The sequence below is a fragment of the Myodes glareolus genome, chromosome 21, assembly GCF_982192425.1.
Source record: "Myodes glareolus chromosome 21, mMyoGla1.1, whole genome shotgun sequence".
In the NCBI taxonomy this organism is placed as follows: Eukaryota; Metazoa; Chordata; class Mammalia; order Rodentia; family Cricetidae; genus Myodes; species Myodes glareolus.
This window is the reverse complement of record NC_142046.1, coordinates 27,352,976-27,373,199: the sequence shown is the minus strand read 5'-3', so window position 1 is coordinate 27,373,199 and position 20,224 is coordinate 27,352,976. Positions and strand designations below refer to the sequence as shown.

Here is a 20,224-nt window from a genome sequence, read left to right as displayed (position 1 = left end):
TCTATTATAATTAGAGAAGCAATGAACATAAATGAGCAATGATCTCTTTAGTAAGACATAGAATTCTTTTGTGTACATGAGCAAGAACTGGTGGTGGTTTAAAAGGAAATGTCCTCCAAAGGGAGTGGCACTATTAAGAGGTGTGGCCTTGTTGGAGGAAGTGTGACACTGTGGGGGTGGGTTTTGAGGGCTCTTTTGCTCAAGCTTCCCTCAGTGTGACTGTCAGTAGACTTCCTGTTGCCTGCAAGATGTAGCATTCTCAGCTCCAGCACCATGTCTGCCTACATGTCACTACATTTCCCATCATGATAATGGTCTCAACCTCTGAAACTGTAAGTGAACCACCCCAATTAAGTGTTTTCTTTGTAAGAGTTGCCATGGTTACAGTGTCTCTTCACAGCAATAGAAACTTAACTAAGACACTGGTTTTGCTCGGTTATATGATATATCTATTTTCAGCAAGTGGAGGAATCTCTACAGGAATTTCCATAGAGAATGCACTGGCTTTCATGCCCAATAATCATGAATAAATGTCCTTCATCCTCATATTCATGCCAGCATTTGTTCTTTTGTTATTTGTTTGTATGTGTTTGATCTTAGCCATTCTGATTAGGCTAAGATGAACTCTCAAAGTAGTTTTAATTTGCATTTTTCTTATGGCTAAAGGTTCTACACATGCTAAAAGTGTTTCTCAGTCATTAATGTTTCATCTTTTGAAAACTCTCTTTTGAATTCCTTGCCCCAATTTAATTGCATTTTTTGATGTTATTTTTTCTTTTGAATTCTTTGCTTATTCTGGATATTAATCCTGTGTCAGATGTATGTCTCTTCAATTGAATGATGGTGCCTTTTGCTGTAAAAAAAAGTTTTTTACTTCCATGAGGTTTCATTTGTCAATGTTAGTCTTAATGCCTATGCTACCTGAATGTTTTCCTTTCCTGTACTATAAATTCAAGCATATCATTAGTTCTTCCATTGTCTGATCTGGAGGGTCAGGCTTTATGCTGAGGTCCTTGATACATCTGGGATTTTGCATAGGGCGAGAGTTAAGGATCTAGTTTCGTTCTTCTATTCCCAGTTATCGAATTTTACCAGCACCACTTGTTGAAAATGCTATTTTTTACTTTAGTGTGTATTTTCTTGCCTTTTTGAAAAGAGGGGAGAGGGTGTAGGAGTGTGGAGGTAGATGTGGGTCCTCAGTTATATTCCATTGTTCAATGTTTCTGTTTTATGCCAAGTAATATGCTATTTTTCTTACTATCCTGCTACAGTAGGATATAAAATATATATTTATAAAATATATAAAGCGGTATAAAATCAGGGAGGTTGTACCTCCATTAGTGCTTTTATTGTTTAGGATTGTCTTGGTTATTCTGCAGGTGTTTTATGTTTGTTTTGGTTTTTGTTTTCTGACTCTTTTCATGTGACATTTTAGATTTTTTCAATTTATGTAAAGAAAAGTATTTGGGTTTTTATGGATTTTATGATTCTGTAGATTGATTTTGGTAGGATGACCATTTTTACAATATTACTCATACAAATTCATAAGCTTGAAAGGTTCTTCCATCTTCTGATATCTTTCTTACACAAATCTTTCACTTCCTTGGTTAGATTTATTTCAAGATAAGTATATTTTATGCCATTGTTGATGGGGTTGTTTCCCTGATTTCTTTCTTGGCATGCTTATCTTATGTGTATAGGAAGATTACTGATTTTTTTGTATTAACTTTTTATCTACCTACTTTGCTAAATGTCTTTATCAACTTTTGAAATTTTGGGGGTTTAGGTTCTTTTATGTATAGAATTGTATTATTTTTCTTCTTGTGGTGCATGCTAATAAGATATGCTGAAGAAGCAGAGGCGTGAAGATCTTAAGTTCATCGCTTCTTTTCTTCCCTCCTCCCTTTCTTCCTTCAACTTTCCTATCTCTCCTTCCTTCTTTTTAGTAATTAGGATAGAATTCTGGACTTTGAGCATAGAAATCAAGTTATGCACCACTGAACTGTATTCACAGCAAGACAAAAATTAAAACAAACAAACCCACAAAAACTTAATAGATTGAGTCACGCTTATTTGACCAAGCTTTGCTCACCAGGCATGGCTTCAATTTGTGATGCTCTTGCTACTGGTCTTTGGGAAGATTAGACTGCTTCAGTTTTGTATTTCTCCGAACATTTAACACAATGGTATAAGGCTGAGCTTGCAGAATGATACTTGCAGAATGACCAAACTGGGAGGAGATATGTAGAATGAGCATTGCTTGCAAGGTCACCATCTCTGGGAAAGAATTACATGTACCAAATGGTCTTTGTCAGCGTCCTATTGCTGTGAAGAGACATGATATCTTGGCAACTCTTATAAAGGGAAATATTTAATTGGAGTTTGCTTTCAGTTTCAGAGGCTTAGTCTTTTGTAGTCATGCCAAGAAACATGATTCTAGGCAGGCCAACATGGTGCCGGGGAAGTTGAAAGTTCTCCATCCAGATCCAAAGGCAGCAGGAAGAGAAGGCTTGAGAAAGTCATTGGACCCCGTTTCAGTTTCTGAAACCCCAAAGCCCATCTTAGTGATATACTTCCTCCAACAAGGCCACACTTTCTAATCCCTCTCAAACAGCAGCAACACTTCCTAATGACCAAACATTCAATATACGAGCCTATGGGGGGGCAATTGCTAATCAAAATACCACACAAGCCTGTGGTTCTAGAGCCCAGCTTATTAAACTTCCAAGTTAAATAAGTTTAAGTTTTGGGGTGTGGTGGTTTGAATGTAATTGACCACCCTAAGCTCATAGCAAGTGGCACTATTAGGAGGTGTGGCTTTGTTGGAGTAGGTATAGCCTTGATGAAGGAAGTGTGTTACTGGAAGTGTGGGGGCAGACTTTGAGGTTTCCTATGCTTAAACTTCACTCAGTGTCAAGGTCCTGCTTGTTGCTTTCTAAACAAGATGTAGCCAACACCATGTCTGCCTGTGTGCTACCGTGCTCCCCACTATGATGATAATGGACCGAACCTCTGAAACTGTAAGCTGTAGCCTCAATTAAATGTTTTCCTATGTAAGAGTTTTGATGGTCATACTGCAACTTCTTCACAGCAATAGAAACCCTAAGACATGGGGATCATGAAAATTTGGCTACTTTTTCTTCCGGATGTGCAATGAGATGTGCAAAGTTATTTCAAAATAAAATTGCAAAGAACATATTTTTGGCAATAGTTGCCTGTGCTATGTCACAGGGCTTCACTTAAACCTTGCTTCTGAATTTGCAGCATGCATGAACACTGTGTGCTACACATGTGTTCGTACCCTCAGAACCAGAAAGAGTTGCTGGAGACCCCTCAGCTCACACTGAGACTAGGTGTGATGGGCGGTAGTGTCCTCACTAAGGGCTCTGCCCACACAGAAGTACAATGGAGTACTTAGTTCCTCAGAATGTCAGGGTGAAATTAATATACCCTTGGGTTGTCTTGTTTGCACAGTGTTTGATTTTTTTTTAAGTTCAACACTTGATTTGCTTATTCGAATCCCATTAAAAAAATAAATACCAAATGAATTTTGGCCATAAGAATGGAGGAAAATGTCCACCTATTTCTAAAATGTCTCTAAATAGCAGTACTCCAGCGAAACAGGAGTTTATACAAACTGGCATTCTCAGAATTGATGATTTTAAAATCAAAACATCAATCAACTCTGACAAAAAGGCTCTAGGTTCTATAGTACCAAGAGCTCAGTCAAGATTTAGCTCTTTATTTTGAAAAAAATAAGCACATACATCTTTTATGCAAATTTGTCTCCATCTTAATAAACAGTAAAATTATATGCATACCAAAGAATTGTGATAAAATAAATTTCTCTGATTTATTATCAGTAAATGTTTGATTTGTATGCTTATTTTATATTCCGGTGTACCTGGGAAACCCTGGTCTGGTGATGGCTTTCTCACAGTTATATCACAGCCATAGTTTATTATAATAAGCTTATTTATGGCTCTGTCAGCTCTACCATATCACAACACCGTGAGAGCAAGGGTCATATATTATTCATTTGGATTTCTCTTTGATTAAAACGATCATGTGATGCCTGGTAGGACTTATTGATTATTCATAGAATAAATAAGTGAGTAGGGTCTCTACATTTAAGAAAGTTGTTCTTCTATTTGTCAGTAGTTAGTCTTATTTCTGGAGCAACCAGGAGTCCTTTTCAGAAAACCTTACCTGAGGAGGAGCTCATATGACTCCACTTCTTCCCTAAGAGATCTAGGCATTTAGTGGTTGCTATGAGAGGGAGTCAAATTCCTTAGTGGTGTAAGCACTGGCACATTACCCTTGTTCAGGTTAATAACCCCCATCCATACTCATGCAGGCGACCTTAGTTAAGCACAGTTGGTCACGTAAAAGAAAAGACACGGAAGTATAAGGAAGACTTTTTGGGCTTATTCTATTCTAAAATTGATTCAATGGGAGAGAGAAGGCGGTGAGAGAATGATGGTGTGATTATGATCAAAGTATGTTATAGGTATAAGAAACTGTGAAACGATAAATAACTGGTTAAAATCCTATCTACACGGCCATCCATTTATGGGTTTTGATGAATCAAGCAGGTGTGTCTGTAGTGTCCCATGGATGCAGTCAGGTGTCTCCCCACACATCAAACAGAAACTCTAAAGTCACAAGCGTCAACTGAAATTGTCCAGCCACAAAAATGCAGAACTGCATTAGGAAAATACAATTTGTTTGAGTCAAACAATGACAGCTTGGGCACCCACTTGGAAGTGAAGAGTCTGATTCTGTATTGAGTGCAGTCCATGATCCTAGGAGACTCAGTTTCTCCCTTGTTTGGGTCCCACTATATGCTCAGCTCCTTACAGAAACATCACATGTGTCCTACTCAGTAAAAGCCTTTTAGATTATTCTGTGATGCAGGTGCTTGGATTATTTACTAGTAACTCATTTTAGAGTCTTGCCCTGGGAGCGCATTCATAAGCTCACACCCCCTCCTTAAGGCTTATCTTACCCTGGAATTCAACTGGACCATGAAAATCATTTATATTTTAGTGCTCATATTCCATCCATTCTTAGTCATTGTTCATGGGTTTTCATCTCCCTGTGTTTTCTGCCTGCAAATCCCCACGTACAGAAGTGACAACCATCTCTCAAGGCCCAATTCAAATCCTTCAGAGATGTGAGCACTCCCTCCTCTAAATCCTAAAGAAAAAAGAAAGAAAGAAACAAAAACAAACATCTATTCTGTTTCCTATTTCATATCATTGTTATTGGCACAGATCTGGTAGGGCAAAGTCGTCTCTGTCTTGGTTATATATCCATGCCTTCTATGCAGCCTTAACGAGCAAGCTGTTCATTGTGGGATTTCAATACATATTCCAATGAAATCTTTTCCCACCCAGGCTGATATAAATAGCACAAACCTGATTAACTGAATGCATACTCACATTAAAGGGAAGTAGATTATAATGAGTAGAGATGTTATTTGGATCAACTCTCCCACTGAAAACAGCGAAAATGTTGGATAAAAAAATACCTTTTAAAACTTATTTCAGAACTGAAAGTCGGAAATGGCAGAGGGGAATGCCATGCTGGAGTTTTTATTTGTGTGTGTGTGTGTGTGTGGTGGGACTGTGAACTAGACAGTGAACCTGAGTATCAAAGCAACAAACTTCATGGTCCTCTGAGGTCATTTGTTTATATTTCACAAATTTGAGCTTTGTCCCACACCGTGGTGTAATAGGGCAAGGGGCTGCCAAGTGTTCATGGAAGGATAGAGAAGAATCAGTGCTGAAGCTGTTTTTTCTCTGGTTCCAAGAGAGCACAGAAGGGAAGTGCTGAATAGGCTAAAATGTTAAAGAAGCAGAGGAGAGTCTTGTCTCCAAGAAGTTACAGTGTCTCTGTAGCTCTTCCATTTCCAAGACACAACCTGAGACTCTAATACCACAGTCTGAGACAAGGCATCACGACCTCGCACCCTTTTTGAAGCTACAAAGCACTCCCATAAGTAGAACACATTTATCCCAACCACAGGGCACATCCCTCCCACCACCACGATAACATTGCCATCTCTATGGTTAGTACACAAAGATGAGCAATGACAATCAGGAACCCAAGAAGTGAGAATCAGAGGCAGCAGAAACACATGGAATGGCGTGAGACCCTGGACTACTGATGCTAAGCTCACAAGACCGGTCATAAAACAACCCTTCCTCCTGGTTTTCCCAAAATTAAAACGTAGTCTGGAAAATACCTGCAGGAAACAAGTAGCTATGCCAACTGACAGAATAAATTTAAAGAAACAAACTCCTAGAAGTGAAAAAAATCATACTATTTGAAATTAGAGGAAAAATGTTTATCACATGAGAAGGCTTAAATAAAGAACTGAAAGACACACACAGAAAAAGTACTCCCAACTGAGCTCAAAAAGACAAAAATACAGAAAGAAAAAGAAGAAGACTGTTAAGACATTTGGAGAATACAGTAAGAGGCTTTAACATGCTTTGGCTGAGACTTAGAATAAAAATAAGGGAATATAAAGTGGGCTACATCTGAAAACACAGAAAACTTCTAGCCTGTATTCAGGACCATATTAAGTGCAGCAACCAGCAGTGACCGCGTTCTGGTCTGAGGTGAGCTGGGTAAGCAGGAACTGGATGCAGGAATACAGCGGATCTGTTCCTTTCTCTGTAGAGACTGACTTTCATTCTTTTCTTTCAGTCCTAGATGTTTGGAGGGTTGTAGTGGCCTTCTGTTATGAAATGCTGACAATAGGCGATCGGTTACTGTTTGGTCTTCTGATTCAAAACACTGAAATGGATAAAAGTCCTCTGTTTCCTTTAAAGGGAGGACCATGAACCCAAAGCCACGTGATCCTGTGCATGTTTCCTGGACAAAAGGGGCCTAGGATATTGCTGTAGAATCAACATGTTCATATATTGAATCCTAAACCCTTGTCATGCTGTTAAAAGCTGGAGTTGGGTGTGGGATCTGCGAAGAAGGGCAAAGTCTTAATGTTCTGCCTGCTATGTGTGGATTACAGAGAGATGAGACCCACGCAGGAAGGGCATTCTCACTGAACCCTAGACCTACCAATGCCTCTCTTTTGGACTTTGCAGACTCCAAAATCATGAGAACTTAACATTTGTTGTTTGAGATGTGCCCCCAGTGGTATGCTGTTATAACAGTCCTAAGTGGGGGGGAAGAGATTCCAACTAAAACACTTCAGTGAGAAGAAAAATCGCCAAATGTGGGCTATGCGGATCAGTCCCAACATTATGTGAGATGCTGAATCAAACAGCAGTAGTGAGGACCCACGGAAGAAGAGGGAATCCAGAAATGCTCAGGACATTCAGGAAGGGACATCTGAATCCCTGATGAATGGCTGCTTCATTTGAAGAGATATCTTTTGCTTCCTTTGGATAAAGATTTTTATCTCTTCATGAAAGCCTTGCATAACAGTGTTTTCTTACATTTGTACCATTTTGCCAGATAAGCATGGTGGTATAACAAACATTCAAGGGCGTAGGCAGATTGCTCTATGTAAGTTCAAGACAGCCTGGTCTACATGACAAGATGGTCCAGGCAAGCCAGGGTTCCACAGTGAGAACTGAGAACCCACCTCTCTCTCTCTCTTTCTCTCTCTCTCTCTTTCTCTCTCTCTCCATATTATATATATATATATATATACATACACACACATATATATGTACATACATATATGCAGAATAGAGAATACATATATTATACACACATACATATATGTATTCTCTATTCTATAAATATGTGAAACAAATCATATAAAATTAATGTGGTATAATAATGTCTTTCCTATATTGCTGCCTAAATTATGTATGATATAAAATGTTTATATAGTTAGTCAATTTTAAACACTTATTTCTTTTAATTTATGTGTATGAGTCTTTTGACAGCATGTTTTGTGTGCCTGGTTTCAGTGAAGACCAGGGGAATCAAAGTTCCTGAAATCAGAAATACAGAGGGTTGTGAATTGCCTTAAGGGTACTAGTAACTGAACCTGGGACTTGTGAGACTTGAGAGAGCAGAAAATACTCTTAACCACAGAGCCATCTCTTCACCTTCAAACATGTACATATGTTATCGGCAAATGTGAGAGCAGGTGATCAGGAATTGTTTGTAGGTGTTGTAACCCTGTGGTTTTACTTAGCTACTTTCATTCCATTTTTTGCTGATAAAACAACCCTGTCCTTCTGGTGTGGATTCCCAGCTCAAAGAAGTTGAGTAACTCCATCAGCTACTAAGTGGCAAAGAGAACTGGTCCTCTGGGTCTGCCTTTAGCCCGCTCTGAGCTACCCGAACTTTGTCTCATCGCTGGATTACCATTCTAAGGTGTCTCAGAAAGCATAGAGTGCAGTTAACTCTTTAGGCCACAGTCTGATCTATGGCAGCTTCGCCAGGCCCAGTAGGGGAAAGGCTTTTCCTCAGAACGAAAGTGAACACCAGGGCTCAGTTAAGGGGTGTAGGAGAAATTCAGAAACTTGAGCATAAACCTCTTCCAGAATAAAACCACACATCTTTAATCAAGGCCTGGCAATCATTGTATCCTTTCTCTGAGACTGGAGCTGGTAAATGCAGCCACCCCACCAGGCCTTTTATACTTGTTTAGAAATGCATCCAAGAAGTTGACTAGCAAGACAATTCATGCGGCACAAACACAGATCTGTAATTCTCTTTCCCTTTACCACAGAACAGTTAGCCCCTACCCAGAATTTGCTTTGAAGACAATGCATGCCTGGGAGAAACTAAGAGCACTGGAAATGGGGCCAGAAGTAATAAATAAAGACTGCCGAAAACAAAACCAAACGAAAGTCAATGAATGTCTTCTACAAGTCAGATCCATTGTCGCTTTGTGACGTACAATTAGTGAACGAACCTGCAACGTTTGCTTGCAATGGGAAAGTGGATTTTTTTTCACCTTTCTATAATTAAACAGCCGCGAGAACTGTATCTCCCCCCCCATATGAGGAGATTAAAAATAATGAAATAAATGCTTTAATATGGAATTAATCCATCCCATTATCTCCATCTGACTCAGCTCCAGTGGGATTCTTCTCCCTCAGCAGGACAAGAATCATCTTCTTAGCATCAAGCCCAGGCAGGCTGGCACCTTCCCACTTCCTACCTTCCCCATAGAACTCATTCAAAGAGAAAACAAAGTCTTTGCCAGGGAGTGGCTGTTGTTTTGTGCCCAGCCTTAGGTGGTATTTTATGTTCCTTCAAATACTATCTCAACCTTACTGTAGTCAAAAGGAGAAGCAAAGCAAAGCCCTAAAACAAATTTCTGAAGTAATTTAAAATGCAACGGACAAAGATAATTTTAATTTATTCATCATTAGTTTGTAGATTGGACCTTACTGAGACTCCACAATCAGTAAGCCCCTTGCAGACAAAGGTGATTGAAATGATGGGGAACAAGCCACATGTGATCCTTTGTTCTTACTAAATTTTTCTTCTTTAAAAGACATCTCTTAGCTAGAGTTCCTATTTTCTATTTAAAGAGGATTATATGGCGAACATGACTAGTGGCTGTAAGACAAAGAACCTGCTATTATTTTATTACCTGCCAAATATAAATTAATTCCTTGTGGTTCCCTCCTGCCAGGACACCACTTTCCTTATTACCTATCAAACCAATAGAATAAGGCAGGTTGGTTCCTTGTGAACTAATCAGGACCTGGCAAACAGTCTGCCAGCCCTTTCTTGCTCTTCATGGTTGCTGCTATGTTCGGGCAGCAAGGTTTTGAGTTCAAGGTTTTACCAGTAAGGAACTCCAAGTTGCCCCTGCTGTTACACATGCGGCCTGTGGTGCCTTCCTTCAGGTGCAGGGGAGCAATTCCGCAAATCTCAGTTTGCAATAACCGCAAGAAACAGCAATTGCATTAGACTGATTAGGCACAGTCATAAGCGCATTCACAAAGGTTAGCTGGATACAGTGGGTGCCGTAGTTAGGCTAAGATAAAAAATCACTTCGTTAACTTACAGGGTTTTCTCATTGGCAACACCCTTTATTAAGGTGCCATTTATAAAGAGTTTATTGTTATTTATTAATGTGGGAGGCACTTTATAGAATGCAAGATAACAACTTAAATCCATGTATTAAAGATGCACATACATGGTTTAATACGATTTACATCTTATAATATTCTTTAAAGCAGACTCCCATAGTCTCATCTGTTAAACATTTATTACTAATGCATTTTATAACATGCTGTATAATACATTATTTGGGAAAGTAGCAGCATTTAGTGATTATTTCATAAATAAGAATAAAGCACTTATAAATGGCGCCTTAATTTAAAGTGTTACCTTCCCATTACCAGATAGCTACTCACCATCCATCTCATTTGTGTGTCTTCTCCAAACGCAGCCCTCAATAAACCAGACCCTACGTTCTGTTTTCCCTGCGTCTGATTAAGAGGTTATTGCATCATTTCCTCCATCTGCTTTTGGGTGTAGGTAGCTTAGAGGCTTTGGTGTGTTAGCTGATGAAACCACATTTTCCGTTCCTCACTATTTCTGAAAAGATGGTAACGAAAATAGAGACCTACCATGTTGGGGAGAGCCTGCTGCTTGGAGTCTTTGTAAAATTCAATCTTTGGACCAGAAAGAACAATCCAGGACGTAGACCAGGTTTTCCTTAGGGGGGAAATAAATAAATAAATATGTCATGAGTAGAAACAATTATTTATGAACTATGCCAGGAGTTTGTTGTGGTTGCAGACTATTTTTAATGGATTTTCCTAAAAGTCTTCTATTTATTTAAATCAGTTAAGTGGAAGAAACCTCAGATAATAATAAACACAGCAATCTCTTGAATTTTAAAAATTTTGACACATAAATAAAAGTTTCTGAGTTTGTAAATCCTCTTAGATGCTCTCTAACTGATCAATGGCCGTGTTTATTTCCACCCATGTGCCTCCCCGCAGGACCGAAGCACGAAGGTAAAAGTGTTGGAGGCTGCTCCTTCCCCACTCCTTTTTGTTGAGGTAGCATGACTGAGAATCTGAGAGCCTGGCCAGCTCATGTGCCGTCCTGTAAATCAAAATGCTTTGATACTCGCCAGCAATCGGAGAATTACACATGGGAGCAGAGGTGTGTGTTCCCCTCTTTCCCGTGAAAGTGCCAGGCATTGAGAGAACCAGGGTTAACTACATTCTCTCACACTGTCTCTTCTCGAGTGCCATTTAGCAATATATTTTTCATTAATTTACAAGAAATTTAGACGTAGTTATTGGCTAGGCATTTTTATTCCCGATGAATTTAACTTTGCCCTAAAGAAATAGGACCAGGTTTCCAGGTTCTGACCATTAACATGAATTCACATTCCTTGTTCATTCTGCTCCTAAAGTATAAAAAACAAACAAATAAACAAACAAAAACAGAGATTGCTTACAAAAAAATTGCTCATAATAGAAGAGTACATTGGAAGAATGACCCCTGCGTTTAAGAATACTGATGTGGGAAGATTTCAATGTAGCCCATAATATATACTTTGCTCCATGCTATGCAATTTACCTAGGACCGTTTGCACCCAGCTCAGCCCCTTCTGATTATTAATTCCATCCATCAGAAGTCCAAATATTGCTTCCCTCAAAGTACATTCATGACATGTAACATGATGAATTAAAAAAAAATACTTCAAAATTTTTCACTTTCATTGCCTTCATTAAAATACAAGCCCCCAGGCAACAGAAATCATTTCAAGATTACTGGGTATTTTCAGAGCCTAGCACAGAGTCCTGGAGAGTCTAGGAGCTAAATGGACGTTTATCTAATCAATGAGCGCTTTGGCCTGGAAAAAAGTCTCAATGTAGCCGTAGTTAAAAAGATAGTGAGATTACAGATTTTTTTCCTTCCTTTGTATTTCTTAGTTTTACCTGTTTCTTTAACTAAGCACATTAGTGCTTCTGCATTTGGAGTATGTGTGCATTAGTGTTGTGGAGGGTTTCTTTCTCAGGTGGGAAAACTATCAATAGGACTGATATGCATGTTTCTACCATGAAATTACATTGTTACTGTTTTCTCTCGTTTAACATTTATTTAACTGTATTCTACTGCTCTTACAAAAAGTGATGAAAAAAGTTTACAGAAAGCTTTCACTCAGATAAAACCATACGAAATGTGCGACTATGACGTACTTTTGTGTATCTATGTACATAAGATTTTACGCGATTTCTTTCCACTTTCTATTTAGAATCTAGAGCCTTAACTATAAGAGGAGTTCTTATTTAGTATGGCTAATGCTTACAAAAAGAATGTGGCTGCTCTTATGTGTCTGAAGTTGTCTGTTTAAAAAGGAATTTATTTGTTCCTATTTTATGTGTTTTCGAGTTTTGCCTCTGTGTATGTGTGCCCACAGAGCCAGAAGAGGGTGTCAGGTCTCAGGGAACTGGAGTTAAGGACAGTGTGAGCCACCACACTGGTGCTAGGAACCAAAGCTGGGTCCTCTGCTTTCTTAATGATACACTAATGCATTCCAAAGGAACAGAGTAAACAGACATACAAAAAACACATTCAGAATTTCATCAGACAATACCACGCTGTTGAACTCGCTTGTCTCCAGATGGGTAGTCAATGTTTCAATCAAATTATGGCAAGTCAGAAAGCAAGAGGAAAATATAGCATGTTCTGTCTGGATTACTGCCCACTTCTCTTTGTAGATACCAACAGTACTAAGGTAAATTGAATCAGTGACAGCCTTCGCTTTAAGCAATGCACAGTATTAGATGACTTCAGAGAAAAGATCGGGAAGTCTAGAGCTACCAGCCAAGGGTTAGTCTTCTTTATCACAGTCCTTTTGACCATGTGTGATGAGAGTGTGAAAGCTCCTAACGGGATGGACCCATATTCAATCCACCTGCTATGCTTCTCAGTTGAGTTCCTGTCTTCTGGCAGGGTGCTCGCACACCGTATTTGCTTCCTATCTATAGAAGTTCCTAGAGAAATAGTTCTGGTTTGAATCTGTTTCAGATGTTGATCGTTTATAGAACTTGCTGGAAAAACTCTTCTGCTCCTTAAACTTCTAACTGGAGCGGGTTACACAGGAAGTCCATGAATGCCAGTTACATCACCTTTCTGCCTTAGGACTTTAACCGGTGTCCCTGGTAGGTTAGCTGGAAGGACAAACACTAATGCCTAAGAACGAAGATCTGGGAAGCTTAGCCACATGACCCTCTGGAATACCCTTGTCTGGTGCTACTACAGCCTAGCTTTGTCTGTCTCAAAAATCATCTTTATTGTATCACAATGAAGAGGAGAGCTGCCCCAACAGCTGAGACTTATACCTTGAAAATCTTGTCAAAATAAATAATAAAAATGCAGCAGATAAATGTAAGACCCCTTTCACGTCAATGTCTCCCATGATTTCTTTTAAAAAATATCAGTGACATAATTATTCTGAACAACTAGTAAAAGTTTAATTGTCTGGCTAAAGTTCATACTCATGCCAAAAACAAGGAAACTACAAATGTTCCCTTGGACTAATGCAGAAAACTAGGCTCAGAGAGTTTAGATGACTTACTTAAGACCACATGAGCACAAAGGCCAAGTCCAGTTTCTCTGAAAAATGTACCTTGTCGTCTATGGAATCGATGACCTTATGCTGCATTTTCACAAGATTTAAGCAGTGCTAACTTGATTAAGGATATCATCAATGTCAGCAATGCAGCCTTGGCTGACTCCCTCAATTAAAAAAACTATTTGTGAGAAGGAGTCATCCATTTAGGCTGTCTTATCAATGACTTTACCAAGTTCTTATAAAGAAGATTCTAAAGTCTGACCAGCCTCCAACTAGATCTTCTCTACTTCCCAAACCTTTCAATCATGGGAGCTACCGTGGAGCTTTGGCTCCTGCTTGCTGCACAGTTTGCCACCGGGGTTCTATATGCATCACGTGTCAGAATCACTTAGTCACAAGTACCTGCTCACATACATTCCCAAACCATTCCAAGGGCAGGTTAGAAAAGTAGAGTTAGTAATCAAAAGATAAAAAGTAAGGTAAGATGCATCTCCAGGGCTTTTGTCAGTGACTAGAAGACTCCCCTAAAGCATAAAAGACACTAATTCCCTGAGTAACCCTTACATGTGGGTGAGCAGCCAGGGCAAATGGAGAGAAAACTGCAGCTTACTGAGACCGTGTCTTCCTAAAGGCACAGTCATATAAAAGACATTTAAGGATTTGTCCCTGAGGCCTACACTCATTCTGAAGGATGAGCTGTCTCTGGGACAGCGGCATGCCTGCACTCTCCGATTCTGCATGCTCTATGCAGAGTTAGGAGAGGAGAACATACTCTTGGAGAAGCTTTAGACCTCATCCTTTTGAGAGCAGAGATGCCTGTCTTGCTGGTTCCAGTCTTCTGTACCACCTTCTGCTGAGCAAGTGTGTTCCTGCACCAGAGGGAGGCAGCTGAAACCTGCAAAGTCCACATTCCTCATAACATCGGGGCATTGGGAGACTGTTTAACAGTTGCTAGCTCTTTCTTTCTCTCTTTCTTCTTTCTTTCTTTCTTTCTTTCTCTCTCTCTCTCTCTCTCTCTCTCTCTCTCTCTCTCTCTCTCTTTCTCTCTCTCTCTCTCCCTCTCTCTCTCTCTGGAATACATGTCTGTTTAGGTAGTGAGGAATCAATAGGAATCAGTAGCCCGTGGAATGAGCAAGAAAGTCCAGGTCCCCACACAGACTTCCAGATATTCAGTTAGGAATTACGGCTAGTCTTTCAGTGCTGAAAGGAGAACCAGGGACAAGGAATGAAAATATGTTTTGCAGTTTGAAAAACAAAACACATGATATCTAATAAGATTAAAGGTCATACCATTTCAAAGCCAAAAGTACTAAATTCATTTCTGATCAACTGATTTTGATGTGGGCAATTGCCAGGGCGTTTTAGGCACGTGGAATTCTTCCCATAACTTACGAAAACAAACTGTGAGTTGTGAAGTGAAAGAAATGGAAGGTGAGACAAAGTAAAACCAAAACAATAAAAAGCCCCGACATCGGCATCAGCTTGACATTCTACCAAATGGACACCGGATGGCAGCACATAACGGCAGCATATACCTGATTGGCCGCGGGGTGGAAATGACCCTGAAAATAATCTTCAGCGATCTCAGGGTCTAGGCCGCACAACTGTTTATCTCTCAAGGCTTTATGCCCTGCACTCCTCCTCGTGTTCTTTACTTACACATCAACAAGCCAGAACAGAAGAAAATACACGTGGAGTGACATCATCAATTCCGGATTCTCTTTGGGTCACCTGGTACTCTTGCCTGACCTGGTTACTCTGGATTAGATTTGAGTCTGTGCTGTAGCATGAGTGGACGATTTTTCCAAGTGTCTCTGAATGATTTACCGTAAAGTCCTCTAGACTCTTGGATAAGCAGATCTGAGAACTTAAATGTTCTCTCTCATATTTTAAGCTTCTGCAATATAGCTCTATAAGAGTTGAGTCAATAAGACAGTAGGTATAAAATGCCCATTTCTTTCAGGGGTGCAAGAAGAGAAAGGGAGAGAGGAAGGGAAGGAAGGAAGGAGAGTGGCAAGGGGTTAGAGAGATTGGGTTTGTGTTAATTTATTGACAATCTGAGCAGAAAGTACTAAAGAAAATTATGTTCACATGGGGAGATTTTAGTATCACATTATAAAGAAAAGGAATATGCTGATGATAGTGATCAGTGAGTGTGAGCACGCGCGTGTGCGCACACACAGTCTAAACTCTGAGACCGTGAAGAATGCTCCACTAGTAAAGGTGACCACTACAAACCCTTTCAGGTTTGTTTTCCTGCCCGTTTTCTGTCCACATTCACACCAAGTATTGTCACTGTCCTTCTAAGAGGAAAGCGAAACGAGAAGAACTAAATGTGATGAGATGTATGGAGCCCCAGAGGAACCAACAGAGGAAAGGTGCACATGCAGAAACGTGTGAGATTCTGAACGCACGTGAGCACATTAGCAGGTGCCTTTTATAACCTTAAGCTCTAGGAACTAGAAAATAAAACCAACCAAACACGCAAACATAAACAATCCAAAAAGCCATGACTAAATCATCACGGAGCTTCAGACAAGCCAGCGCAGCTTCCTGCCACGAGGATGCAATTCCCAAAATGAAAACGTTCCTGAGATTCATCAGAAAAGCTGAGGCATAATTTCAAGGTTCATAATTAAAAATTAACGTTGAATGCTGAGTGAATCCTGCTTTCAAGCCTGCCAGAATATCGCAAGGGAAATGTACATAACCTCATTTCAAAGCAAGGCTAAGTTTGGGGCCTTTTATGAATGTAAGATGAAACCAGCAGACTCTTTCCTGCCACCTACCCTAGTCATATGAGTAATTTGTTTCTCCTTATGGAAAAGAAAACATAGGACAGAGAGAAATAAAGACAAATGAAAATGATAACAAGGAAAGACAAGTTCAGAATAGGGAAAGATGTAAAATGTAAATGGCGTAGCATAGATTTAAACATAGAAAACTTTGCAGAAGTTTCCAAAACGCTATTAATAAATAACAGTCAAAGTTCCCAGGACCAACGGTGGCGAGAAATTAAAGAACAGGTCCTGCTTCTTGGCCTCACACGGCTTAAATCAAGAAGGGACACACAAGTGCATTTCAAGCAGCCCAGTGTGTGATGCTGGTACAACTACATCTGCCAGACTCTGGCAAAAGGAACAGTTAAGGAGAAGATGATTTTAGATTTGCAAAACAAGATAACTTAAGTACTTAGGTAATAACACTACTATCACAATGAACCGTGTGCTTGACAGAATAAGCATTTACTAATAGTGCTTATTAGCTCATTCAATTTTACTGAAGTGATATAAGATCTTTGATGAATGGGCAACAGCCCTTAGAAAATATCACATAAGCAATACAAATTATGATAACTAGATGACATCATTGAATCATTATTAAATGATCCATGTGATAAAACCTCTATAATGTTTCAAGGTTATGACCAACCTGACCTGCCTGTTACTGCTGATAAAAGTATAGATTTTGAGTAAGCAATTGCAACATATTGCAAGAATAGTAATTTTCTTTTCCTTAATGTGTGGGTGTGGGAGAGGGGTCACATCTGTGGTTGCACAGATGTATGTTGTAAGCATGTACACATGTGTGCATGTGTGTGTGTGTTTGTGTGTGTGTAGATGCCTGCTCCTGTGTGCACCTGTATCGAGGTTAGAAGAGGACAACAGACGTCTGTCCTCTGACACTGTTTTGTTTTGCCTTGATTGAATGGCAGTGAGCTCTCCGCATATGCATTTGTCTCTCTTCATTCCAGCCATATTCCTGTGGGTTGGGATATTAGAACCCAGGTACTGTGTGGAAAACACTGTTGCCCACTTCATCACCTCCCCAGCCCCTAAGATTCATTAGCAGTCATGCAATTTGATCAGGTAATCCGGGCTTAGAATTGATCTTTAGGAAAAATATAAAGGAAAAAAATGACACTAATTAGAAAGTATACTGCAGTTATAACACCTTTAGTATAAAACTTGACTCAAATATTAAATTAAAGTGATAATAGAAATTATTTGGCTTATTATAGCTCATGAAAAAGGCAGGAAATGGTGACTACTACATTTAAAATGTTCACTATGTTAAGGCATCTATATTAAAAGTAAAAATAAACTCCATGAAATTAGGGAGATTTTTATAATATCCAAAACTAACAAAGAATTGTTGTCTATGATTAATTTTATATTCTCTCAAATAACAAAAAGACAAGACACACAATAGCTAGTCGTCAAAGCTCTTGGATAAAGCATTCTTGCGAAGCAGAATCTGAGTGACTCTAGATGAACGATTAAAGTCACACTCAACTGTAATACTAGTCAGTGGAATGGGAATGAAAGAAGAAACAAGGAAAGAGTCTGGGGCCACATTTTTGACCGCATGAAAAGTAAAATGTTGGGTTGACTTGGGTTGAGTTATGGAGAGATAGGATTCCTTCTGCAATGCAAGACAAACTTGTGTGAGTTTCAGCAATCATTCAAGATTGTCAGTAGTACACAGCAGATGCCCAAGAAATCTTAATTTTGAGTTCAGTTCCCCAAGAGAACTTCTAACATGTTGCAAAGAAACAATTACATGTCGTTTATTGTAATGTTTGAGATCCAAGAAGAGTTAGAGATAACTTGGGTGTTTGTGCCTGGGGGACTTGTGAAAATAAGATTTGGTACAAATACATAATGGCAAGTGGGCAACAAAGGGCTGACATGGGCTTGACATGGCACCACCATAGATATGATTATATTGAATGAATATATATGCACTAATATTGAATGAATATGGCAAGAAGTATGAGATTTTTAATATAAAACTGTTTATGCAACATAGAACACGTTAATGTACACATTATCACAAACAATTATTTTATTGATCTGTTTCGAACACCACACATTAAAACCAAATAGATGAATGAATAGGGAATTAAAAGAACAGGAGATTGATCTGAGAGTAGAAAAGAATATGAAGTAAAACCACCTAGGGGTGTTGCCCCAGATACAGTATCATAGCACTACAACTGAAGGGTATAATTAATTCAATTCACTACACTTGGGGGTTCTAAAACAAGAAAAACTAAACTTTAGAAAATTATAAAAAAAAATCTGAAAGAATGCTTAGTGACATACAAGCTGATTGAAAAACCAGTAAAATAGAGTACACACCAAATGCTTATGTGAATTTAAGCTTATATCCAGACACTGTACACAACTTGATTACATTTTTTATGAAAAGGAAACAAATGCACAGGGGTACATATACTGAAAAAATATGCGCTGTATTCATGAGAATTTGCTGGAAAAGGGGCGGCTCCCTGCCTCTGATGCTTCAGACCCATACTTCTAGGACTGTGTTACAAGATTGGCTAATGGGGCACGGATGAGGGTGCTCCACGGAGTCACCACAGAGATCCAATTGCCTTGCTCTCATGGCACCCCTGTTTTGTGTGATGCTGGAGAGGAACACTGACCAATGCTATTGTTGTTTCTGGCACCAACCCAGCAGGGAAGAATGAAATGAGTAAGTTGGAGTTTCGTGTGTTGGGGTGGGGGTGGGGCTCATGTGGTTGGTCGTGTCACAAAGGGTTTTGGCCAGCTTGCTCTGCTGGCCAAACTCCACATGCCTGAGTTTTGATCGTGGAATGAGGTTCATGGGGGAAAAAAGGGGGTACACAGCTGAGCTAGTCAGTCAATGATTCTCACCTGTTGCTCTTTCAAAGTTTGACTGGCAGTTCTCCGGGGACAGAGAAAGCCAGACCTACAGCTGTTTGCATTTGATTTTATGCCTCTATGGTACTTTTGAGGCAATGTGACTGCCTGACTCCTACCAGGAAATATCTTTGGGAAGATTCAACCTTACCTCCTATTTAAAAATTAGAATAGCTGTTGTAGGCACTGGAATTACATTATTATTTTTTTCCTTTCAAATAAATATAAACTCTATCCACTATAGCCATTAAACCAAAGTATCTTTGATTTCCTAGTGTTAGCCAAAGCATCTTTATAGTAACATATTGTGTAATGCAATTAACAGTTGTCCTATTGTATAGCTAATTAGAATATTGATCCAACTTAGTTATAACACTAATACACTCCCAAATAAATGTCTCTTAGTTTGAATATTTCCATGAGCCTTTATTACTTGCATATTCCATACTATAAAGCTAAATATAGAATACACAATGTACGAAATAGCAAAAATTCTAAAAGGGAGATGACTATTTTAAAGTCCCCCTATAAACAGCATAGCGAGTATCTTTCTTTTATTTTTTAAAAGACATAAAGCTGAACATTTATTACTTAAAGGAAAGAGGGGGGGAGAAGAGAAAGGAGAAAAAGAGAGGGACAAAGAGACAGAGAGACACGTGTGCACACGCCAAGAGAGAGGACAGTAAGAGGAGTGAGTATCTTTCTTGACCCAAAAACTAACTTGTTCTTTTTTCTTGAGCCCTTTCTTTGTTCTTGCCCTTCACCCCAGGAAGTTCTTTATAATTTTTAAATTTCCCTCACCTATCTTTTGTTCATGGTTTTCTTTGTCTCTTTCCTTTTTTTCTAAATGGTTTTTAATTTTGAACTACAAATACAGTTCAAATCTTCTATCCTTCATAAAACTTCTCTGGGTATTGCAGAGCGATCTTTATATGCTGCAAATGAATTCATTCAACAACTCAATCTGTTAATCCAGAAACCATGT

The 20,224-nt window shown here is 39.2% G+C and overlaps 1 protein-coding gene across 4 annotated transcripts in view; it reads right to left on the bottom strand.

Annotated features, from left to right (window-relative positions):
* The window catches only part of Arhgap15 (Rho GTPase activating protein 15), a 597,306-nt gene that overhangs the window by 487,325 nt on the left and 89,757 nt on the right, over positions 1 to 20,224 (bottom strand). For 3 of the 4 annotated variants that reach the window (XM_048426324.3, XM_085681198.2, XM_048426325.3), the window contains exon 5: positions 10,584 to 10,671. In XM_048426324.3, the coding sequence (XP_048282281.2) occupies positions 10,584 to 10,671 (88 nt within the window). Of the gene's footprint in view, positions 1 to 10,367; positions 10,395 to 10,583; positions 10,672 to 20,224 lie in introns of those variants that run through there. The other variant, XM_048426327.3, reaches the window with a different exon arrangement.